Source organism: Trichomycterus rosablanca, chromosome 19 (assembly GCF_030014385.1).
Source record: "Trichomycterus rosablanca isolate fTriRos1 chromosome 19, fTriRos1.hap1, whole genome shotgun sequence".
Lineage (NCBI taxonomy): Eukaryota > Metazoa > Chordata > Actinopteri > Siluriformes > Trichomycteridae > Trichomycterus > Trichomycterus rosablanca.
In genome coordinates this window covers 28552772-28579149 of record NC_086006.1, presented here as the reverse complement: position 1 = coordinate 28579149, position 26378 = coordinate 28552772, and the positions used below count along the sequence as shown (strand labels likewise).

Genomic DNA, 26378 nt, shown 5'->3' with positions numbered 1-26378 from the left:
TGCTAACGTGAATTAGCATTCTGACCTCGTGTTAAGAAGAAGCTTGGCTAAAAGTCGTTTGTACATTCACGTTGGGAGCCTGAGCTCTCGCTTCAGAAGCGTGAAATAAAATTGCATTGCAAACGTAACTATTAACATTGTCGTATTTTTAGCATATTTATATTTACCACTTGTAATAAGATAAAACTATTCATATATTTATATACGCCTTCTGATTTGATTTAATAGAACTCTCATTATAATACTGATTGAGATGCGATACCCTGCAGAAAACACGAGAACAGACAGAAAACCGGTGGCGTGGTTAGCGACGGGTGATTCTGATTGTCTTACGTTAAGACGTAAAGTCCGACTGTGCATCACTAGCATTGCATTTTTTTTAATCCTCTGTTCTCATTTCCAAACCCGTGTTATCCAAAAATAAAACATGGCTCATCCTGTAACCGTGAGGTCATAAATGATCAGTTTCTCTTAACATTTTCACATCACATCGCCGCGGAGTCGCTGTCCGAAAGTCTGAGAGCGCTAACGAGTGTTTTTATGTCATCACTGTAAATACGTTTTGTTTTGTTTATAATCTAAGATTAATATGTTTGTATTGATTAAAATTAGAATGAAAATAACATTCAGCTAGCTAAGTAAACATAGCACTTTAGTAACGTCAGCAAACTGACAGTTAGCACAGCTAATATTACCGTTACGTTAAATAGAAGCTTGATTTTGCTTGTTTATGCAGTTTCACCACTAACCCACCAGATGGCGCCAGATTACAAGTCTGATCGTTTAATATGGGTTCGTTCCTCTTTTATTTATTGATCCAATCAGCTGGACATCACAGTTCACCAAAGTCCAGGTCCTAATGTGTTTGTTTTTTATCTATAGATAAGTTTGAATATAACATGTTGTTTTTTGCCTTTGTCTCAGATTAAACTAGTCTGATGTTAGCTGGTTGCGTTTCTAAAGAATGTGGTTGAAGCCACTCTTATTTTTAGCGCTGTTTATAGTCAAATTTTGCACAAACTTTCCCCAGATATTCTTTTATTAGAGATCACAGCTGTAAACAAGCCGCTTGCTGCTATATTGTACTTTTGTATTGAACATGTGTGCCAATACTTGCAAACTAGCTAATGTGCCGCTAATAACCACCGTGTTAGATAACCAGTAACCCGGTTTGTTATCAGGATAATCTGACTTGCACTATCGTGTTGCATGTTTATAAAAACGAGTGTAAGGTTTGTAAGAAATCTAGCGAACATCAGGCTAAGTTTGCTTGTAATGTAAGGTGAAGCGTTTTGTTGTGAACTTTATACCCGAGTAGCCAAACTCTTCATCACTGCTGCTTATTGATTGTGCCAATGAATGAATAAATATTCTTTATAATTTTCATACATATACAAAAATTGCTTTTATATTTTTAAATTATATATTATATTTTTAATTAAAAATTTTCTACACTTTTCACATTTTTCTATTTTTAATATAGGGCAGGTGTAGCCTAGCGGTCAAGGTACTGGACTAGCAAGCAGAAGGTTGCTGGTTCAAACCCCACCACTGCCAGGTTGTCACTGTTGGGCCCCTGTGCAAGGCCCTTAACCCTCAATTGCTTAGACTGTATAATGTAAGTCGCTTTGGATAAAAGTGTCTGCTGAAAATGTAAATATAAATATATCTTTTGTCTGTTTTTAATTTAATATAATTTAATTTGTGAAAATAAGTGAAAATAACACGTTCCTTACAGGAAACTTCTGCACAATTTGTTTAAAAGAATGCTTATTTACTGAATTTAGCAATTTAAAAAAGCAAAAGTTATAATTTATTATGTGCAGTTTTCTATAAAGTATGTGTACATTGATTCATGCTTGTTACTGGCTAAGAATTGGATGCGACTAAATGCAAAAAATAGAATAAATCTTCTTCTTCTTCTTGTTCCTCAGCCTTTGTCCCGTTTTTCGGTTACAGGGTCGGCATTTCCGGCTTCTTCCCGTTAGGGGTCGCCGGCGGGATTTGGCACAGTTTTATGCCGGATGCCCTTCCTGACACGACCCTCCCTATTTATCTGGCTACCCACCGAGCCACCGTGTCGCCCCAAAAAATAGAATAAATAAAATAAAATATGGCACTTGTGTGGAGCAGGGGTCTGATGTGCTACCCACCATGGTCGATCTTGCCAGGCGTCTAGTGATGAAGAATTTTTCCAGCCTTTCCACCAGGCCGGCTGGTGACACCCAGTTTTTGAAACGATGCTAAATAGATGAATTTTTAGAGTTGATAACAGCGAGGGGTCAGATTTTTTGTTTCTAATAGTCAGAGTGATGGGAGCATAGCCACTCGTTTACATTTTCAATCATGTGTTGCAATATGTAAATGTTTCATTTTTAGTTTTTTTTGTAAAGAAATATATCAGAATAGATCAAGATTGCTAACTGGCTAATATTAGCAATAGACAGGAAGAATGTGTGAAGCCAAAAGCCGTCTGATTAGCAAAACATCACTAAACTACTGAACTTCTGTAACGATGTTATATTATCTGATTTGTGATTGGCTGATCAACAATGTGTTGGTGTGATATTAAAGAATTATTGATATAATTTGAAAGTTATTAGAACTTATTTCTGAGTAAATGATGAAATAAAAACTTTGCGAGCTCAGACTTTGCGGCGAGACTTTACTGCTGTTTGACTCGTTTACATCCTTGAGGTAAATCTGTGTTTCGTTCCTGCAGCTCGGGGGCGGACCAGCGTCTCTTCCGTGGACGTGGGTGATCCTGGTTCTCCCTCCGCGAATCAGACGGAGCGGGTGGAGCGAGGCGCCGATCCGTTCTGTCCGATCCTGTAGAAATGCGAGTGCATGAAAGTGGCCGCAGGTTCGTGGGCGTCGGGGTGGACGAGGTTCTCGTGGAGGTCGCTGAGGAGGTCGAGGAGGGCACCGGGGTCACTGAGGTGGGTGTAGAAGTCGGAGAGGTCGTTGGTGGAAATAACAGGGTGGGTGTCGGCGTCAGAGCCAGGCAGACGTCTCCGGTGCTCAGCTGCCGACACTGGAGGCCGTAGAGCTGAGCGCTTCTTCTAGGACTGCATGAGGACCAACCCCGGTCCCGGACGAAAAACGGGTACTCCTCCAAAACCGTCAGCAATTCCTGCAAAGAGGAGATCAGTTTATAATCCAAGGCAAGCTGTAACCTAGCAGTTAAGGTACTGGACTAGTAATCAAAAGGACGCTGGTTCAAACCCCACCACCGCCAGGTTGCTGCTGTTGGGCCCTTGAGCAAGGCCCTTAACCCTCAATTGCTCAGACTGTATACTGTAATGTAAGTCGCTTTGGATAAAAGCGTCCGCTAAATGAGTAAAATGTAAAATGTAAATCTGAGGGTCTGTGTGAAACTCTAGCTCTCTCTCTACACAGACGCATTTCCCATCATCCTCCACTCCCGAGAAGAGGGCGTGTCTAAATTCTTAGCTCCCTTAAAATGCTCCTACTGAGGCGCCTTAATTCTGAGTGATGATCTGACTGAATGATGAGGGAGCGTCCGACGCCTCCTCAGCGCTGAAGATCAATCCCAGCATTCAGTGCGCCACGACTTCTCTCACCAAAACCTACAAACATGGTGGACGAATGAAATGCGGAGCAACCAACAGAGTCCTTTCACATGTAAATAAATTCTGGTTGATGTTTAATCTGTATAAAGGTGGAATTATACGAGTGTGGTTTATTTGTAAATCGGGGCGTTTTCGGTACACGCAGGGAGACGTTAGCTGGTGCGCTAACTGGCTAACTGTAATGCTAGCGTAATGGGTGTATCTCTGTCTAAGTAGAGCGTCTAAATAATCTGATTATGAGCTCCATGTCTGATTAGAATCCTCTGTACTGAGGCAGCTGATCAGGTAGGTAGTGGGGAGCAGGGCGGGTCACCAGGGTTTCAGGCTCGAGACTAGAATTGGAACTGGTTTGGAACAGGAACTGGTCTCTGGTAGAGTGTTTTGTATGTAAGTTAATCCTGCTCAGTGCGTCCAGTAGCTTATTGTGTTGGGTAATTGAATAATCAACCAGTTTGACCATTTATTCTGCACATTACAATGTTCCTTGGGTTTGATGTGAACTTATAGATTCAGATTTTGAACATTTTGAATCTTTTTCTGCATCATCGTTGTCTTAAATTACAGACTTTATACTTCAGGAGGATCTGCAGCAACAAAGCTCGGTTCTCCCACAGCTGAAACACCAGAACTATAAATATAGCTGTAAGCCGTAATTATAGAGACAGGCGTGAACGGGAAGCTACCGATGTGAGATGTTTCAGAAAATGCATATTAACCACAAACCTAATCGGCCATCGTTTACACCCCGATTCACACAAACACACCAAAACCAGGACGTGACTTCAGACAGGAATCTAACTCGTCTACTTCCAGCGCAGATATCCACTTAATATTTAAGAAAAATACAACCACAGACGTAACAGAAGACGATGTGATGGGTTAGAAAGATTCCTTGCAATAAAACTGGGATGGAAAAAGCAACAGAGCTTCGGGAACATCATAAAGCTCTCGAAACGTTTCAGCAAGTCAAGACGTCGAAACTTAAAGCCACGATAACTTCAATCTTGTTTCTAAAGAAGAAGATGAAGGTGCTTGCATGGTCAAACCTCAAATCTCCTGACTTACACCCTTTTAAAAACGTTTAAAATATTTTGCTGTTACATAAGAAGGACGTTTGTAACCAATTTGCCAAACACAATAAATCAAAATTGAACCATAATGCTGCAAAGAGTTGATTATAGATCTCAATAGATCTCTCAAAGCTGCTGTGGCCGACTACAACTGTACAACAGAGTACAAATGTTGTTTATTTTCAGTGTCTAAATACTTTTGGCCTCTTATCGATATATTTTTTGTATAAAAGTCTTAAACCTCGATTGCTGGGATAGTACCCTGTCTCACCACCCCTTACCCCGGCCAAAAAGGTACTTTTAAGGTGTCTTTTACACCGTACCTTCAGGCAAGGCAGCTCTGTCCATAAACATCTGACCTTCAAGACTGTAGGGGCACCACCGAAGATTTAACCTGGGCAACTGATCTACCATTCTGCAAAAGACCTTACCCATGCCAACTGATCACCACAGACACCATGGTGGTTCCTCCGGCCAGCGTTGCTGTAATTCTGGAACCTCAAGTTTTCTGACCGTGTCATCAACCACCAAATGTAAAACAAACGTTCTTTAGAACATCAGAAGAACATGAGAAGTTATTTGACCACAAAAACCACTCAGGTGTTTTATAGAGGAAGGCCAGTGATAGCTCATAGGTACTGGTGATAGTGGTTAAGGTACTGGACTAGTAAACAGAAGGTTGCCGGTTCAAGCCCCGCCACCACCAGGTTGCCACTGTTGGGTCCCTGAGCAAGGCCCTTAACCCTCAATTGCTCATTGTGTAAGTCGCTTTGGATAAAAGCGTCTGCTAAATGCTGAAAATGAAAATGAAAATGAATAGAGGTTTAAGAGATTTACTTTATGGTGCTCGAGTGCCGTAGCAGTCTGATGTTCGAATCTCAGCTGAGCCAGGGCATCTAACTAACAGATTGGCTGTGTCTGTGGGTGGGAGATCAGATCGGGGTTCATCCATGTCACTAACTGGGGCACCGGGTTGATGGTCAGGGGACTCTCAGTGACTCTCAGTACATGAAAAAGCTCTGTGGTCAGAGTGGGGTGGAAGCCATTAGTAACCACCTCCCATCCCAAATAAATCTTTTCCAGGTTTAAAGTACATCCTTCTCTGAGATCTATTCATGTCATTTTTTAAATTCTAAGCCCTACCTGAGTTCTAAGCCTTTACTGCTTCTGTGAGATTTGAACATGTCCTACTCTGAGATCCGTACATGTCAGTTTCTTAGATGTTCATCTCGTCATTCACTAAAATTCAATCGATTTCTCCTCTGAGATCTGAGCCTGTCCTTGAGCATGTCCTTCTCACAGTTAGGAATGTCCCCCGAGATCTGAGCACGTTCTCCTTTGAGATTTGAGCATGTCCATTTTTTTTTATCTCTAAGCTAGTTAGTTTCTGAAACACGACTCTGACCCATCTTCTCTTGTCTGAACAAACCCCAGCCTGGGTTCCTGCATCCTTCTCTAAAGTTCTGCAGAAGCTAAGAAACAGAAATGAAGACTCCAGTTCAAGCTCGGAAACATAACCAGAAACCAGCAGAGAGAAAATCATCACCAAAACATTATGGATCATTACTTCATCAAAATCCTCCTCACAAACAATCGCATCATCACATAAACCCAGTGTGCACTACACAGTGGGCAGAACTTGTCATAAAGTGCATGGTGGCTAAGTGGGTAGCACTGTCGCCTCACAGCAAGAAGGTCCTGGGTTCCATCCCCGGGTGAGGCGGTCCGGGTCCTTTCTGTGTGGAGTTTGCATGTTCTTCCCATGTCCGCGTGGGTTTCCTCCCACAGTCCAAAAACATGCAAGTGAGGTGAATTGGAGATACAAAATTGTCCACGACTGTGTTTGATATAAACGTGTGAACTGATGAATCGTGTGTAATGAGTAACTACCGTTCCTGGCATGAATGTGACCAAAAGTGTAAAACATGACGTTAAAATCCTAATAAACAAACAAACAAACATAAAGTGTACGGAAGATTGTAATATTATTGTAAAGATTAAATGTGTTAAACGTGTTTTTCTCTAAGATTTAGACCAGCTAGAGGCTTGTAGCCTAGAGGTTAAGGTTCTGGTTCAGTAATCAGAAGGGTGCCGGTTAAATCCTCACCAAAGCCAGGTTGCCACTGTTGGGCCCTTGAGCAAGGCCCTTAACCCTTACATTGTATACTGTTACAACTGTAAGTCGCTTTGAATAAAATGTAAATATACTGCATGTAAGATTTAGGGATGCTCTTCTCTGAGATTTGAGTCTTTATTTGGGATTTGGACACGTCCTGCTCCACAAGCTAAGCATTTTCTTTACTAAGATCTGAGATCTAATTACGTACTACTAGTTTATTAAATTATGCTATTTTTTAGGATGTAGTGATGCCATTTTCTGAGATCTATGCATGTTGGTGAGGCGAGATCTTGCTGATAAAGATTCCTTAGTGGTGGACCAACCTCCAGTTCAAATAACCCAGTTTCACTCTTCAAGAAGGGTCTGAAGACTTACCTCCTAAAACAGTGACTTAGATCATATTACTCTGTTATTATTGTTCTAAAGATTACTTCAAGTACATATTTGAGTGCTATCGCTCTTTACTCTCTGCTAAACAACTAAACGTGAAGGTGAAGACGCACTAGTTTAATCCTCCTTGTAGCTGGTAAAGTCAGTAATTGTTCGACTCGACTAACCTGAGTGTTTCGATCGGTCAGCAGAACCTGCAGATGGTTGAAGCCATCACTGGGTCCAGGTGATATCAGCAGGATGGTGCAGGTACTCAGGTGGAACTCGGGTGAGGTGTCGGCACTGTGCAGGAAATCCTCCGTCAGCAACTCCTCCACCCTCTTCAGACGGCCGCCGGCCAACTCGATGAGGGAACCCTTGGCAAAATGAGGTAGGACTGCACTTGGTGGTGGGTCAGGACCACTGAGGACTGAAACCGAGGGACGGTAGGATTCCAGAGAAAAGTCCCGCTCCTGATCGACCCCGTGGCTGTTAGGCTGAGCGTGTGGGTGCTGCGAGTTTCTCAGGGGGGACGGAGGAGGACCTGAAGGTTTAAGATGAGGGTACGCCTGAGGGTTGTGGTGAGTTGAGGGGTACAGAGACCCCAGGGCATAGTAGATCTGAGCTCCTGACTGGGAGGCACTTCCAGGAGCATGTGGCTTTCCTCTTCTTGATTCAGAGGTGTACGTTTGAGGTTTTGGGATTCCCAGACGGGAGTCCCTGTCAGTATTTTGAGAAAAGGAATGTGCGTTACGTCCGTCCCGGGACAGGGATCCCCTCGCAGCACCGTGCCTTGCTGGGTCATCTTGATTGTTCATCCTTTCGGTGGCACCCATTCTCTGTAGGGGGTCGTTTGCAGCGTCTGTAGTTGCACCAGGTTCTAGTCTGCTGGCCTGTCCATCCAGACCGTTCGGCCTCCTGCATGAGTACCTGAGCCTGCTGTCTGAAGGGATATTATGGTGGTAGATCGACGGCTGGGGGAAAAGATGTGACGAGGAGGAGGAGGAAGGAGAAAAGAGAGAGGAGGTATAGTCTCTGCGGTCGTGACCCATGCAGGGCCACATATCCCTGGAGTTGACTCCATAATTGCTCTTGTACGTAGGTATGGGGATGGACGGGTGCACACTGAGGGGATTAATATCTCTTCGTAGCCAGCTAGAATTTTGAGCAATTGATGGTTCCAGTCCCTCTGGTCTTCGCCCACTCGATCCATCTCTCCAAGAAGGTGAACCAGAGCCACGCCTGTCTCGCACATGCCCAGTGAGGTACGCACTGTGAAGGGACGAGTAGTACGGCAGATGCCATGGCAGCGCCAACGGTAGAGGTGGAAGTGGAGGAGGTGGCGGCGGTGGTGGAAGGAGGTCCTTATCGGAGCGTAATTCAGCCTCCCGCCCTTCCGGAAGGTGCTGTCTCCGGGTCTGAAGTGGCGCTGGAAACTTGAAGTCCTCCTCCAGGGGGCGCTGCCCCGACGAGCCTTGGCGGGACTCGCGCTTCTTTGGGGGAAGGCTGGGATTCATGGGGTCTCCCCCAGGCCAGAGGGGCCGAAACTAGGTCACATGGGCTGATGGGGAGAACGAGGGGTGTGGATGGTGACGAGTGGCTCGGTTGAACAGCATCACGAAGAAGATCGCAACTCACCCAGACCCGTGCTCAGATCTCCTCACCTGCAAAACAAGGACAAACAAACACAATCAAAGAAACAATCAAACAAAGAAAACGACTTTTTACTTATTAAAATAGTAGAACTTAATTTATTTTAAATTATATTTCTTTATTTAACAAATGCAGCAGTGAGGAGCCACGCCCACAGCAACATTAATCGTGTTTTTTCTTTTAAATATTTTCTTTATAGTGTCTAAACCAACGTAATTCTGGGATTCTGGACTCTCCGAGTTCGAATCATTGGGACGTTGTAGCCGGGTGGTTAAGGTACTGGACTAGTAATCAGAAAGTCAATGGTTCTTTTTAAGGTCTGATGTTCCTACTTTTTGGGGTCTGATCTCTTTTTTGGGGTCTGATGTTTTTTCTTTTTGGAGTCTGATGTTCCTCCTTTTTGGGGTCTGATATTCTCTTTTTTGGGGTTTGATCATTTTGGGGTCTGATGTTTTTTCTTTTTGGGGTCTGATGTTCTCTTTTTTGGGTCTGATGTTTTTTCTTTTTTGGGTCTGATGTTCCTCCTTTTTGGGGTCTGATATTCTCTTTTTTGGGTCTGATGTTTTTTCTTTTTGGGGTCTGATGTTCCTCCATTTTGGGGTCTGATATTCTCTTTTTGGGGTCTGATGTTTTTTCTTTATGGGGTCTGATGTTCCTCATTTTTGGGGTTATGGAAGGAGCCACCCTAACCCTAACCTCGGCCATCAACTGTTGATGTATGTCACGTCCATTCTTTCATTGCTTTGGAGTGTAGTTGTGTGTGGGTGTGTGTGTGTGTGTGTGTGTGTTGTGTGTCTCAGACTGGTATCCCCATGCAACCCCTTAATTACAAACAAACACACACACACACACACACACACACACACACACACACACGATGCATGGATGTATGGACTCAGTTTCCATGGCGACAGCAGCAGGCTACAGACGGAGGTGCAGATGTGGCGCCGAAACATCAAATAGTTTAATTTAGAGACATTAGAGAAACCCCACCCACACACACACACACACACACACACACACACGCACACACGTGTACACACACACACACACACTCGTGTACACACACACACACACACACACACACATGTACACACACACCTACGCAGCATTTTATGGACGCGGTGGCACGCACTGTACCAGCCTCGATTTAGGTAACACGCTCGAATTCCCTCCATTCAGCACTTGGTATCTCACAGTCATGTCAGGCTTGCAGTTGGCATTCTAATTCATCCCAAAGCTACTAGACATGGTCAAGTTTCACGACACCAGAATCACCAGACTTTTTTTATGTAGCTGTGTTTTAAAGACGCGGTCACGTCTAAATCCCACGGCTGGTGTTTGCACTGTGAGAGTCAGTCTGACACTAACTGGTACTATGGGAATTTATTACAGATGCAGGATTCACACAGTAACGAATAACCAACGTTTTGCAGCATTGTGGTTCAATTTTGATCCTTTTCTTTAAACCTGACACCCCTCAGACACAGCCAATCACGTCTGTATGTAGACGCCCGTCCGGCTGACAGCACCCTACCTCTTTACAGTACACTGACTGTACAGTAATCCCTCGCTATATCGCGCTTCGACGTTCGCGGCTTCACTCTATCGCGGATTTTATATGCAAGCATGTCTAAATATAAATTGTGGATTTTTCGCTGGTTCGCAGATTTCTGCGGACAAGGAGTCTTTTTATTTCTGATACATGCTTCCTCAGTTGGTTTGCCCAGTTGATTTCATACACGGGACGCTATTGGCGGATGGCTGAGAAGTTACCCAATCAGAGCACGCGGTTAAGTATCCTGGGTGCTGATTGGCTCAGCGAAGGAGAGAAGCGTTATATTCCGCTTTATGCTGTATAACTGTGCGGGAAATGTTCATAAGAGTGTGGGAGGGTTTATAAGGGCTTAAAATATATAAAAATAATGGTTTTTACTTCGTGGATTTTCACCTTTTGTGGGGGGGGGGGGGGGGGGGGGGGGGGGGGCCCGGAGGGATTATCCGGAGGGATTACTGTATAGCCAAAAGTATGTGGACTTCACATCAAAGTGCTAATATGTGTTTCTATGTGTTTTAGCCACAGCAGTTTCTAACAGGTCTGAGTGGCTTTAAAAAGAGTGGAGGCTGTTATAGCGACAAAATGGCTTTAAAATAAGACAGGTAACAAGGCTGTGCTTAGTCACACATATTTTTTGGGCCATTATTTCCCTCTGTTCTCAAGCAGACGCTTTTATCCAAACCGACTTACAGTAGTTTGACAGTATACATTCTGACAAATTGAGGGTTAAGGGCCTTGCCCAAGGGCCCAACAGCAGCAACCTGGCAAGGGGCTTGAACCAGGAACCTTCTGATTACTAGTCCAGCACCTTAACCGTCATTTTTTTCCCTTTTTTTATTCTCTCCGTCTCTCCTTTTCTCTACCGTCATTCCTTTTGTCCTTATTTGTTGTTGTTTTTTTTGTGCATTTTTCTCCCAATTTAGTCATACCCAGTTCCCCAATATCTATTTCCCCTCTACTGCTGCTAACACTAACACACGCCCCCTCCGACACGTGTGCAGCACCGACCGCTTCTTTTCACCTGCACTAGTTCTGTATCGCGCATGGAGAGTCACGCACTGATGTCCATTATCCCCCGTCTCTGTGTAGTGCAGCACCATCGATCAGCCAGCAGAGGGCGTAACTGCAGCAGGTATGAGGAATCCTTACGTCAATCCAACCTCCTGACGCTGCTCAGTTTCTCTCTTTTCCTTCTTTCTAACTTCTGTAAACTCTCTGTCCGTCTCCCCCCCCGTTTTTCTTTCATGTTTTCTCCTCCCTCGCCCCCCTCCACCATCATCGTTACCTCTCTCATTCTGTCGCTTCTCACTTTCCTCTCTCATTCTCTCCGTTGTCGTTTCCTTTCCCTCCGTCTCCCTCTCGGAGACTCTCTCTGCTTTTCGAGAACACCCCCGCACACCCTGCGGTGAGCTTATGGCAATTACGGGTGGGTGGCGAGCGGCGCCTTCGATTGCTACGGTAACGGTGACTGACGGCCGGGCCCGTCGAAGTGGAGTGTGTGTGAAGTGTGCGCCGTGTGTGTGTGTGTGTGAAGCGTGTGAAGTGTTCCCGTGGATGGCGACGCTGCGTCGGATTCCCACGTCGCTTCCACGAGCTGCAAGAACTTTGCTGCATTTTTTTGCTCTTCAGGGCGCAGCATATTGCAGCATGTGTGTGTGTGTGTGTGTTGTACATCGTAGTGACCACATGTAAGTTATATATAGATCCCTATTGGACAGAGCGGTGATTGTTCTCTCGCCCACATGGCAGAATTCAATAGAAATGGTTTTTATACGTTTTTTATCCGTGTGATGAAACAATACGCAAATGTCAAGCTTCCATACGTACCGTTTTATTTACATCATGATATAACATGTTTTCAATACATACACTCCAAGTATTGGGACGGCCTTCTAACTGATGCACCATCATATTGCACCTTTCACTTATAACAGTCTGGATGGTCCTCTAATCTTTGTGCAGTCGTAGCTCAGGATTAAGAATCTCTCCGAGTTCGAATCTCAGCTTCGCTACCGGTTGGCCGGGCACAATCAGCAACTTCAACCGCACAAAATCAGCCACTAGTCTGCTGGGTGGGAAAAGACGGGACTAAAAAGTGGGCGGGGTCTTGGATGCTGTGTAAGGACCCTGGTTAGTAGGCTGAGGCGCCTGTACAGAAGTGGAGGAATGTGGAGATCAGCGTGGGACTCTCCATACTTGAGACCAACCTCATGCACCGATCCACCAAAGTAATGGGGGGAATAGAAGGTGCCAGAGGGAGGGCATGTCAGGAGAATATACCCTCCTAATACACCTCAGGGTCTCCAGCAGAGGAAGAGGAACTGGCTACGACTAAACTGGAAGAAAATGGGAGAAAATGCAGAAATAAAATAGTAAAAAACGATACTGGACTAGTAATCAGAAGGCTGTTGGTTCAAACCTTACTGCCACCAAGTTGGCACTGTTGGGCCCCTGAGCAAGGCCCTTAGTTCTCACTTGCACAAAATGTATTTGCTTTGGATAAAAGTGCTAAATGTCATGAATGTAAATGACATAAAGATTTCAACGTGTGTTCACTGTCTTCCAGTCCATCTGGGATGATCTCAGGCCCAGAGAACTCTGAAGTGTATAGAACTGATGTGATAAAGACTTTCAGGTTGCATATCTTGATGCAGTGGCGGGACGTGTTAAGTAACAATGCTTTTCTGAACTGCTCCCAAACCCGTGTCTACATTTATATATTTCTGAGATCTTTCTGGAATTCCTGAATCTTTTTACAATATTATGTACAGTAGATGGTGAACGGCTTAAATGATTTGCTATTGTGTGTTGAGAAACTGTCAACCTCAGTCTAACCACGCCCTGACCACGCCCTGACCACGCCCACTTCACAAAGTGGCGCGAACGGCCAGTTTCTGGTGTAACCGAGTATTTAGTTCCTGGATTTTTGGCAGCTCTGTGGTAGCTAGAACAGATTAGCTCAGAGCAGTTAGTAGGTGGTGCCGTCACCTGGAAAATCAGAACGAATCTCAATCTCTCACCTTCATGTTTGGAATCGGCGGTGCGTTTAGACAGAATTCAATACAGGATTTATAAAACAGGGTATTTAGATATAGCTAATGAAACTCGGCACGCTTCATGTTAAATGTCATCAGACGTGTTTTTACTCACTGCTGAGGTTTAATTTGGGTTTTTCTTTTACTCACACACACTCTCACATACACACACACACACACACACACACACATACACTTTATATGTTGATGTAAGAAACCGCCGCGATTTTCACAAGTGACTCAAAAGTGAGTTTAACCTTTTAACCCATTTACATTTCTCATCAGATGAAACTGTAATAAAAGATTTTATTTACATAAAGCGCCAACAATTCACATCAGTGTTTCTAACAGACACGAACAAACATCTTAAAATTATAATTATATTAAAAATAACATCTCGCAGGGGCACCCCAAGTATTTACTTAAAACCAGCGCTCGTGTGTCAGCAGTAATTGTGAAGCAGAAAATGATTTGTGCTGCTGTAACTGTTCACTTTATTTATTATTTTATTTATTATTCACTTTATTTATTATTTTATTTATTATTCACTCTATTATTTTATTTATTATTCACTTTATTTATTATTTTATTTATTATTCACTTTATTATTTTATTTATTATTCACTTTATTTATTAGTATTTCACTTATTATTTTATTTATTTTTCACTTGATTTATTATTAACTTTATTTATTAGTATTTCATTTATTATTCACTTTATTCATTATTTTATTTATTTTTCATTTTATTTATTAGTATTTTATGTATTATTCACTTTATTTATTATTTTATTTATTTTTCATTTTATTTATTAGTATTTTATGTATTATTCACTTTATTTATTATTTTATTTATAATTTACCTTATTTATTCTTTTATTTATTATTAACTTTATTTATTATTTTATTTTCTATTCACTTTATTTATTATTTTATTTATTATTCATTTTATTTTTTATTTTATTTTTTATTCACTTATTTATTATTTTATTTATTATTTACTTTATTATTTAATTGATTATTTACTTTATTTATTATTTTATTTATTTACTTTATTATTTACTTTATTTATTATTTGATTTATTATCAATTTTATTGATTATTTTATTTATTATTTACACTCTTAAGTTTCTGGAAATGCTGTTCATTTATTTGAGGATTATATAAAAGTATTGGGACGCCCCTTTTAATGATTGAATTGATGTGTTTCAGGCACAACCGTTTCTAAAAGGTGTAATAAATCAAATAAAGGACATGACGTGCTTCTAACTGTGCAGCAACCATTTAGGGAAGGACCTTTCCTGTTCCAGCATTAGCAAGCCCTATAAAGACGTGAGCCCTGAGCTCAGCCCCCCTAACAGCTCTGGGATGAACCGGAACACCGACTGATCAATCAGCGCCCAGCCGTACAAATGCTGTCATGTTTTGACTGGACGGGCACAAATTCCCACTCACAGACACACTCCGAAGTCCTGTGAGAAGCTTCTGAGAAGAGTTCTAGCTAAAAACGTCACACGGAGGGTCACTCTGTTTTACTACAGTTTGTTTTTGGAACAGGACGTCCAGCAAGCTCACAGTCAGGGGTCCAAATACTTTTGGCCATATAGTGTTGCTTTTATGCTGTAGTAGAGTCCTGGGGCTCCGTGATCTTGAGGAACTCGGGTTCTAACCGTTCTACATCGTCTGTGAGGAGTTTCTCTCCTAAACTTTATAAGGTTTTCTTTAACTTCACAGACTTGAATATTTCCACTATAAATCAACAGAATAACCGAGTTGGTGTGACGTGAAGCCACGAGCGCCGTCGTTTAAAAGCGTGGTAATAAAATCTAAAGGCTTCCATTACAGTAGTGAAAACACTCAGCACTTTCTCGTAATGAATACGGGTAAAAAACCCCGGCGTACACAGTCATATTTCCGCTTCAGCTTTTCTATTTCTGTCCTCGTTTTATTCGGCTATTTCGGGCTCCGTATCTCTCTTACTCAACCAGGGGCTGATGGGTAATGAGCTCCAGTCACTGATGAAATGTGGAGACTTAATAAAACATATAAAATATTTATTCATATAAACACGGCGAGTGAGTCAGTATGAACATCTCCATTATTACTGAGATAAACCTGGAGAAGGTGGAGAGATGGAGACGGGGTGGAGAGGGAAACGGAGAGGTGGAGGGAAAGAGAGATGACTAAATAAATGGATGGATGGATGATTGGATAAATTAATAAATAGATGATAGATGACAATATAGATTGATTGGTAGGTGGATGGAAAAAGATGTACAGTAAATGGATGGATGGATGAATGATGGATGGATGATGGATGGATGAGCAGATAGATGGTGTATATGCAAATGTAGAGGAGTTAAAATATATTAATACGTTGGTGGATAGATTAATTGATAAATTGATGGATTAAAAGATGGCTAGGTAAATTGGTGGATGAATGATGGATGAATGATTAGATGGATGGATGATTAGATGGATGGATGGTTGATTAGATTGATGGATGATTAGATTGATGGATGATTATATGGATGGATGATTAGATACACTGGTGGATTAATAGATGGCTAGGTAAACTGGTGGATGAATGATGGATGAATGATTAGATGGATGGTTGATTAGACTGATGGATGATTAGATGGATGGATGGATGGTTGATTAGATGGATGGATGATTAAATTGATGGATGATTAGATGGATGGATGGATGGATGATTAGATTGATGGATGATTAGATACACTGGTGGATTAATAGATGACGGTAAATTGGTGGCTGAATAGAAGGATTGATAGATGGGTGGATTAATAGGTAAATGGTTAACTAGTTAAATAGATAGATAGATGAATAGATAAATGGCTGTTTGAATTGATAGATGGATCAATAGATGGTTGAACTGCTGATGGATGGATGGGTGTTTAAATGCATAAATGGCATTAATAAGTAGTTAGTGTGCTAGTGTCTGTTACACTAGATTTTAAAACATCACTGCAGGGATTGTAGTGGAAAAACCCTTATTAAATACCTCAGAGACCTTACCTTATCAGTTTAAACAAGTTTTAATCTTGTCTGTAGAGAAGGATCACACTGAGGCTCTGTGAATGCGATAAAACGGAAAGAAAATATTCACTCTACATTGGAATATTGGAATGTGACTACTGGCAATCATACCATAAGCTTTTCTACATGTTCTACATTTTGTATTATGTATTATATATTGATACTTCTAGTGTAGTTATCTACATTTATTTAATCACAACAGCATTACTGAGGTCAATAATATTAAAATCTGGCCCTGGCATCTGGGATTCACTCTAAAAGAGAAATGTAAATGTAGTGAATGACGCTGTGTGTTAATAAAGTCTGTTTTTAAATGTAAATGTTAGAACAGCAGCGTTAAGCTTAGACTTGTCGATGGAAAATCCTCTTCACTAGCTGCTGCGTGTCCTTGTGAAGAAGACGTATCGATTTCCTCAGCTGAGCAAAAATGAATAGTGAATTAAATAAATAACACTATTTTACTCTAAACCTTGTTTATAATCTGTGTCCAGTTTTATCAGGGTCATTCAGTAATGAATTATTTATTCATTCATTTAATCACCGCATTGTCCAAATCAGGGTCACGGTGGGTACGATACACCGGGTGAAGGGCAGGAAACACCGCCAGTCTATCACAGTACGCACACACACACACACAGTGTAATTTCTAGGATCTCCAGTTGTCCCGACTGCATGTTTTTGTACTGTAGGAGGAAACCGGAGCTCCTGGAGGACACAAGGAGAACATGCAAACTCCACACAGAAAAGGAATTGAACCCAGGACCTTCTTGCTGTGAGGCGACTGTGCTACCCACCAAGCTACTGAGCCACCGTAGTACTAGACACGAACATTGAAAATAATTCATAAGAAATGTTTGTACTCCAGATGATCGTCCGTTATTAGACTGTCACGCATAATAATCACAGATCACGAAACTAATAATAATCTTGAATAGGATTCTGTATAATTATATATAATATTTAATTGGTGGCTGCTCTCATTTATTGAACAGATCCAGGCTTGAAAAGTAGAGCTCAGACTGCAGCATCAAATCCAACAAGAGCTGAAAATCATCCAGCAAATCCAGCATGACTGTAGGGTCATCAGTCCGTAAGCTGACGCAGAGGTGCGATTGGATTTTTCCGTGGCAGGAATACAATTGAAAATACAAAAGCAGGTTCACGTGTGAATGAAACAGAATTAAAGGTTTGGAGCGGCGGATAAATGCTGACTTGAACCCAGTAGTGAATCTGTGGGGGACTGAGAACAGTGCAGGATGAAGGTGGTGCAACCAGCTATTAATATGAAACTACTTCTCAGAAGAGTGATATAGGTGTTTGATAACCTTAATGAACTAAAGTTCTGGTTTACAGGTATACAATAACTGACTGGAGAGGGGGGCGGTTACTTTTTACGGCTTGGAAGAAACAGAAATCGTTGTTGGATTGACGGATGGATGAATGGTAGGTAAGTAGTTAAATAGATGACAGTGTTATAATAAGATTTGCCTGATGAAGCAGCTTGTTTGTTTACATTCCTCCTCCTTGTGCACTTTTTTATATTTCATGTGACTTTTATTTGATTGCAGACAGGATAAACCTGAGATATTTTATGTTCTGTCTGTTTGACTTCATTTAATTCGTTAATAAACATCCATTCCTGCATATCAGGGCTGCAAGACGTTCCAAAAAAGTTGGGACGGTAAAGAATTAACCGTTTCGTAATGCTGCCAGATCTGTTTATTTCATTTATTTATTATTTTAAATCTGAGATTAGCCACAGTGAGGTGTGTCGTGAGTGAAACACATTATAAATCTGGATCTATTCTGGTAGTAAAATATTTGATTAAATTTTGATTCTAATTTATTTATTGTTGATTGATTTTAGAGTGTAATGATCAGGTCAGTCGATTTGTTGGACATTTGATCTGCCTGGAGTGAGCAAAAAAATACTCTACATAACTGTACATATTTAATCTGTATTATATTTAATATTAATGATAATAAGTAGTATTTTATACCATTATATAATGTAAAATTTATAAATGAAATGCTGTAATGATAATCTAATAATCTAATACTCTGATGATCCAGGGCAGATGTAATGCATGATTTTATCTGGTGAGCTGCACCTCTCCAGACGTGCTGTTATATTATAGCTGTCGTGTTTTTACCGTGTTTAACAGCACTATCAGATTTTTATACATGAATCATGGTAGAGCTGAGCAATCGCATTAGGGATGCAGCATTATTATCGGCTCCTCGTACATCATCAGCACAAATCACACCAGAAATCTCATGAAAACGACCGTCATGCAGATGAAACGGCACCGTTTTTACCTCAGTGAAATGACAGTTTGTAGTGGGTGGTTATACATTTTTGGGTTTTTTTGAGGTGCGAGTTACACCCCTCTGTAAACTGTGATATCACTGATATTGGTGTCGGGTACGAGGTGATCAGATCAATCGATCAGCAGCTGCGATAATATAGAGAAACACACAAAGTTATGAAATGATTGTAGATTGAAAGTGTGTGTGTGTGTGTGTGTGTGTGTGTGTGTGTGTGTGTGTGTGTGTGTTCCACGCTAGTGATGCTGTGTGACTGACCTGTGAGTGGGCAGAGCAGCTATCCACACTATCCGGCTAAAATTCTCCAAGTGTGTAATGCAATTACTGATCAGGCTTCATCTACACACACACACACACACACACAGAGAGCTATAAGAGCGCTTCTTTACCATACAAACGTACCAATACACACTCAACCCGAACAGTCACAAGACAGAGAATAAGTGTATGTGTGTGTGTGTGTGTATGTGTGTGTGTGTGTGTGTGTGTGTGTACACAGTAAGGAAATGAGTAATATCTTGCCATGCAACAGCACACAGGCCGACCAGTTGCTGCTCTCGCCCACTTGTCTTACTCACACACACACACACACACACACACACACACACACACACACTCACACTCGGACTAATGCAAGTAAGTGGACTAAGTAAGTGGCTGGAGATCACATGGACTCAAACACACGTGTGCACACACACACACACACACACACACACACTGCTGTAAAAAGATGGAAAGAAGGAAGAAAAACGAACAAGACGTTCATCCTACACACTCAATCTCTGACTCAAACCAAAACTCACACACACACTCTTCTCATTTCTCTTTGACTCATATTCCATTCAGGTGCAGTGTCAGCACTGTTTCTGAAACCCTGAGAACCTGAATTACATTTTTTTCGCCAAGCTTCACTTTTTACCGATCAGTAAAAGTTGTGAAAGCGTTTAAGTAACACAGATAACACTCATTTCAGATCATCGCAGCGCAAAAATAAGTTGTTTATTTTTAAATACACCAGCGAGAATCGACTACAGGCGACCCGGGAACGAGGTTATGAGGGGCATTTAGAGTCGATGGCGATGAATTTTGACCCAGCATGAACGCGACGGCTCGCACTAAACGCCGAGCCAATTTCATTCCCAATAATCAAACTGTTTTAGATAAAAATACCCAGCAGAACGTGGGTCGAGATCATCAAACTGCTCTATGTTTAGGTTCGGAGAAGTTCTGTTCAAAAGTTGGTTGTGAATCTTGGCAAAATAAGGCACAGGCTACGCCCACGTTCTGTGCCCTCTTCACATCTGGAGGAGTTTAATCCAAGAACTCAAAACGTCCCCAATTTAGTCAACGACACGCTAATAAATTCAGTTTAGTTTATATATATATATATATTTACAAATGTACAGTACAACGAAATTCTTTCTTCGTATATCCCAGCTCATTTGGAAGCTGGAGTCAGAGCATGGAGTCAGCCATTGTACGACACCTCTGGAGCCGAGAGGCTCAAGGGCCAAACAGTGGCAGCATAGCAGAGCTGGGATTCAAACTCTCAACCTTTTAATTGATAGCCCAAAGCTCCACCCACTAGGCTACTCCTGTCCCACCAAAAATAAAGTGTTTATATCTAATGTATACAATTTATTCTTGGCTAATAATGTTCCAAAACACTAAACTTGATATTTTTCTTTTTGAATCTTGATATTTCCTAATTAATAATATAAATTAATATTCATATTATATCTCTCGGCTTGTTTTATGTAGTTTAAGCTAAAATTCATTGAAAATAAGCTAAAATTTCATTGAAAATAATGACACTCCTCTGACAGGACATTTAAGCGTGTTGAACATTTCTGTGTGTTTATTGATTGTTTTGTCTAGAAGCCACTGATGTGTTTTGTACTTTAATGAGCGGTTTTATGTGTAAATACTGGAAATCCTAATCAGGACAAAACATAAATGTCTGTATGTATTGACTTAATTTAATACAGAGATAAACAAGTAAACAAATGGGTGGGTGGATGATTGGATGGGTGGATGATTAGATGGATGAATGGATGGATGGGTGGATGAATGATTAGATGGATGGATGGATGGATAGATGGATGATTAGATGGACAGATGATTGAATGGATGGATGGATGAATGATTAGAGGGATGGATGAATGATTAGAGAGATAGAGATGGATGATTAGATGGATGGATGGATGGATGGATGAATGATTAGATGGATGGATGGATGGATGGATGATTAGATGGATGGATGGATGGATGAATGATTAGATGGATGGATGGTTAGATGGATGGATGGATGATTAGATGGATGGATGGATGGATGGATGATTAGATGGATGGATGGTTAGATGGATGGATGGATGAATGATTAGATGGATGAATGATTAGATGGATGAATGGTTAGATGGATGGATGGATGGATGATTAGATGGATGAATGATTAGATGGATGGATGGATGATTAGATGGATGAATGGATGGATGGGTGGATGAATGATTAGATGGATGGATGGATGGATAGATGGATGATTAGATGGATGATTAGATGGACAGATGATTGAATGGATGGATGGATGAATGATTAGAGGGATGGATGAATGATTAGAGAGATAGAGATGGATGATTAGATGGATGGATGGATGGATGGATGAATGATTAGATGGATGGATGGATGGATGGATGATTAGATGGATGGATGGATGGATGAATGATTAGATGGATGGATGGATGAATGATTAGATGGATGGATGGTTAGATGGATGGATGGATGATTAGATGGATGGATGGATGGATGAATGATTAGATGGATGGATGGTTAGATGGATGGATGGATGAATGATTAGATGGATGAATGATTAGATGGATGAATGGTTAGATGGATGGATGGATGGATGATTAGATGGATGAATGATTAGATGGATGGATGGATGATTAGATGATGGATGGATGGATGATTAGATGGATGAATGATTAGATGGATGGATGATTAGATGGATGAATGGATGAATGATTAGATGATGGATGGATGGATGATTAGATGGATGAATGATTAGATGATGGATGGATGATTAGATGGATGGATGAATGATTAGATGATGGATGGATGGATGGATGGATGAATGATTAGATGATGGATGGATGGATGATTAGATGGATGGATGGATGAATGATTAGATGATGGATGGATGGATGGATGATTAGATGGATGAATGATTAGATGATGGATGGATGGATGGATGGATGATTAGATGGATGGATGGATGGATGATTAGATGGATGGATGGATTGATGTCGTGGTTGTGTGATGTTATTTCTCTGTATGAATCAATTTGATGTTTTTCTTTGATGACTCACAGTTCAGAGCTGTTTAATACAGAGCAGGTTTAATATAGAACCAACACCAACAATCAGACTGACAATCACACAGTCTGTATAAATACACTCACTCACCCACTCATTCACTCACTCATTTACTCACTCATTCACTCACTCATTCACTCATTCACTCACAAAATGACTCGTATATAGTCCATGTTTTAGTCTTCAGATTTATCAACATCACATTTACATCATGGAAGAATCAATGTCCACATTTATTACAGAATTTATTGTGTAAATATTGGGAATCCTAATGAGGATAAAAAGTTTTTAAATTGTATTGAGTTCATTTAATTCAGAGATAAACTTTTAAGCATTTGGATAGATTGATGATTAGTTGGACGGATGGATGAATGGATGGATGGATGGATGGATGGGTGATTGGATGTATGGAAGGATGGATGTGCTAATCCACTCATGTTTTTTTTAAAATAAAAGTACAATCACAGTGACAGAAATATATAATGTCCTTCCTGTTCGTGTCTCAGTGTGAGTGTGTAATGTGTCGTTTTTCCTCTGTACAGCATTTTCCCTTAAAAGCTGATCATGTTTCCATTAACAATGCCACCAGATCCACCTGATACAGCATAAATTCATACACACACACACACACACACACACATATATGTGTATTACATTCTAAATTTAATCCTGTGTACCTATATATTACCTATATTTTCAATATTTTGCTGTAGCTAGTGTGACTCAGATTGTGCAGTTTCAATTTTAATAAGAAATCTTTGCAATGATTAATGAAGTCATTTTGATACTCTATAATATAGGATTTATCATTAAATTAATGTCTATGTTTATCTGTTTATTAAATGTGGATATAAACTTTGTGTTTATTAAACAAAGCTAAACCCTTGTGGGTGTGGAACATTACAGTCAGCGTCCACATTAACCCACTGATACACAGTGACATTTGAAGATCTTTATTGTTCTAGAGACATTTGAGGGAGAAGTTTCATTTTAAGTGTAATCAGTATTAAAACCCACATCTGCAGATCAGTATGCAGCTGATGTAGGCGGGTACGATTTTTCTCCTGAATACACCCGCACTTGCTCATAAACAAGTACCAACCGCAGATATCCTATATTCTCATTCTTACTGTGTGAAACTGACATATATGCATATATAGACATGCGTTGGCAGTAGAATGGGTAGTAGAAATGTTCATGAGCTTTGAACACAGCACCGATAATCAATGCCACCCTTCCAACATGCTGTTTATCAACTTTCTACTTCTATAAAGCTATACTGTTATAGTGATGTCATTTGTTGAAGTAACAATAGCTCAGCCGTGAAGCCATACCATCTCTGAAACTGGTGACTCTGGGTTTGGTAAATACCAAGATAAGTTCACCAGCCTGAATGAAAAGTGCCAACTGTAAAATTTGGTGAGGGAGGAATGATGATGTGGGATTTTTGATGAAATGGAATGCCTGGAATGCCTTTATTTGCCATATATACATAGACTGGTGTACAGTACAACAAAATTCTTTCTCCGTGTATCCCAGCTTGTTTGACAGGGTTAAGGGCCTTGCTCAAGGGCCCAGCAGTGGCTGTATGGCAGAGCTGGGATTCAAACCCTCAACCTTTCAATTGATAGCCCAAAGCTCTATCCACTAGGCTACCACGGTCCCCAAAGTTTTCGAGGCCCCAGTGAGGGTTTGGGTTCCTTAGTAGAATTTAAATGCTGCAGCATATTATTAATAATAGAATCATTTGTTTTTAATGCTGTGGCACCAGTACACAAACAGTCATGAATTCTCACACAGATACCCAGTGGTGCTATTGACCAGTCGGGCACCTACATACAAACGTGACTGGCAATTATTCAGGGGCCACGATGGAGTGGTGTCCTGTCCGGGGTGTGTTACTGCTGCAGTCTGTCTATTACTATCTATATTTATATCTATCTATGTAAATTTGTTTTACAAAACTTCCAATTCTATTTGACTTCAAAATTCTATTTGATATTTAGTTTTTTTTTTTTTTTTTTTTATAAAATATTACAATAGAGAAGTTTCATATTCATTACAATTGTCTTTGTGTAATATTATTTCTTTGACATGTTAATATAAACAAATCTACCTGTTTTACATTTGTTTATATTAATTATAACTTATTTTAATATGTTGTAGCATTTTATCGGTGGTTTGTATGTATACATGACATAAAGCATAAACAAAACAAACAGATTATTTTAAAACATTTGTTTTTCATGTATACACATATTTCTGTCAACATTAACATTAACTTTAGTCATTTTTATAAATAAATTATTTTTATGCTGTTAAATCTCCTAACAATCTTTTATTAATTACTCTTAAACTATTGTTCATATTTGTGGCGGCAAAAGTGCTGAGAGAAACTTCTGGAAGCTGCTAAACTGAGGCTGTGTTTCAAAATACACTAGACCTCACTACATAGTGTGCACTGATTAGTGGACTAACCATGGTGGTATTCTATTTAGGCACACTATGTAGCTTGTATGTGTAGCGTGCAGGATGTGGTTTGAATTGCGGCCAATTTTACCTCAGACAGCAAGTGAATGAGCTGAGGTAAGAAACGTCTTTAATCATATTTACCACTGAAAATTAATATAGTTTACTCAGAAACTGGATTAAATACATATCTTTTCTTTATTATTAAATGTATATTTTTTAAATCGATCACAGTTATTCAGAGGAAAAAAGTTTTGCCTAACTCTACCAAGCAACCAAGCTAAGGAGCTAACGGCTAACATAAGTCCACAGTATAACGTTCATTTAATGTGACCCAGCAACAGGGCTAATTATCTCAATCTCCATCGTGTCTAACTTTTAATCATTTTAATCACTTTTATGGGGTAAAATAAGCAACTGAGTCTCTATATGTAACACTGGTAATGCTAACAGAAAACTGTTGTATTGCATTACACACATAAACATTGTAAATAAATGAATATATCATATAGTGTAGGTGGTGCACAGCTCCAGAATTCTGTTGGTTCTGTTTAGAACCTTATCTGAGGTAGCTGTTGGTAAGAAGCTGGTATATCTCTGTGTCCACATGGGTTTATAGTATGTGCCAATCGTGCCAGTACAAGAATTGGCTGCTTTAAATTGCCTCATTGCTTGGGTAAGTGTGTGATGCATTATCTTTTATATATGTTTATTTATTAATTTTTATTTATATCTGTGTTCATAATATAACAGAATTGGTCAATTTGGTGAAAACTTGGCGTGGCTCATGCATTCACAATTAGTCACTAAGATTGACTATACCTGATGACATGTCTGTGTCCATATAAATAGGGCTAGCTGTACTGCACAGAACTGTGCTCGTATGCCCAGATCTCAAAAGCAACCAAACCGGATGGTCAGGTGTGGTCCAAACAAAAAATGCCCACATTTAGGGGCCGTTCTGGTCCGCATACCAGCACAGTTTTTATTTCGAACTACGTTTCTGACGCAACCCGTCTATTTGTATCCGGACTTGGGACTTGCACTAAGAGCTTACTGACACATGCAGTTTTTGTAGTTTTGTATTCAGCAGGAGTTTTAAGTGTGTGTGTGTGTGTGTGTGTGTGCTGGTGATCCCATGAGTCAAGAGTTACACAGTGTAAGCCAATTTTCTTCAGTGATAGTAAAGGATTCTCTTTGTAATCCTGACACACACACACACACACACACATTGTGCTGTCACCCTGGACATTTATAGCATTGTTCATGCGTTTACAGTACCTTCTAACATAACAAGGACGTGTGTGTGTGTGTGTGTGTGTGTGTGTGTGTGTGTGTGTGTGTGTGTGTGTGTGTGTGTGTGTGTGTGTGTGTGTGTGTGTGTGTGTGTGTGTGTGTGTGTGTGTGTGTGTGTGTGAGATGCTGAATCTGCATTGCTTTGTCTTTGTAAAGCAGGTGTGTAAAGAGCAGTGTTTATAAAAGTTGCACTCTGAGAACCGCTGACTCTACTTTCATTTCTTGCTTTCCTTTCTATTCCTCAATTCTTTTCTTTCTATGTGTAGTAGAGATGGGCGTGGTTATTTGTATAAATTAAATAGTCTATAACTGCATTAATTTATTTAGATTTCATTTTATTTACATTTTACTTTTTCGGCATTTAGCAGACGCTTTTATCCAAAGCGACTTACAGTATCGTGACAGAATACTGGCTGAGCAATTGAGGGTTAAGGGCCCAACAGTGCCAACCTGGCAGTGGTG

At 40.5% G+C, this 26378-nt stretch overlaps 1 protein-coding gene across 1 annotated transcript; it reads right to left on the bottom strand.

The window, feature by feature from the left end:
• Positions 1–2665: 2665 nt before the first annotated feature.
• Positions 2666–8668, bottom strand: zmp:0000000926 (ataxin-1). Its single transcript, XM_063016111.1, has 2 exons — positions 7340–8668; positions 2666–3133 (listed from the first exon to the last, which is right to left on the bottom strand). The coding sequence occupies exons 1-2, from the start codon at positions 8666–8668 to the stop codon at positions 2666–2668; spliced, it is 1797 nt and encodes a 598-aa protein (XP_062872181.1).
• Between the last annotated feature and the right edge of the window lie 17710 nt (positions 8669–26378).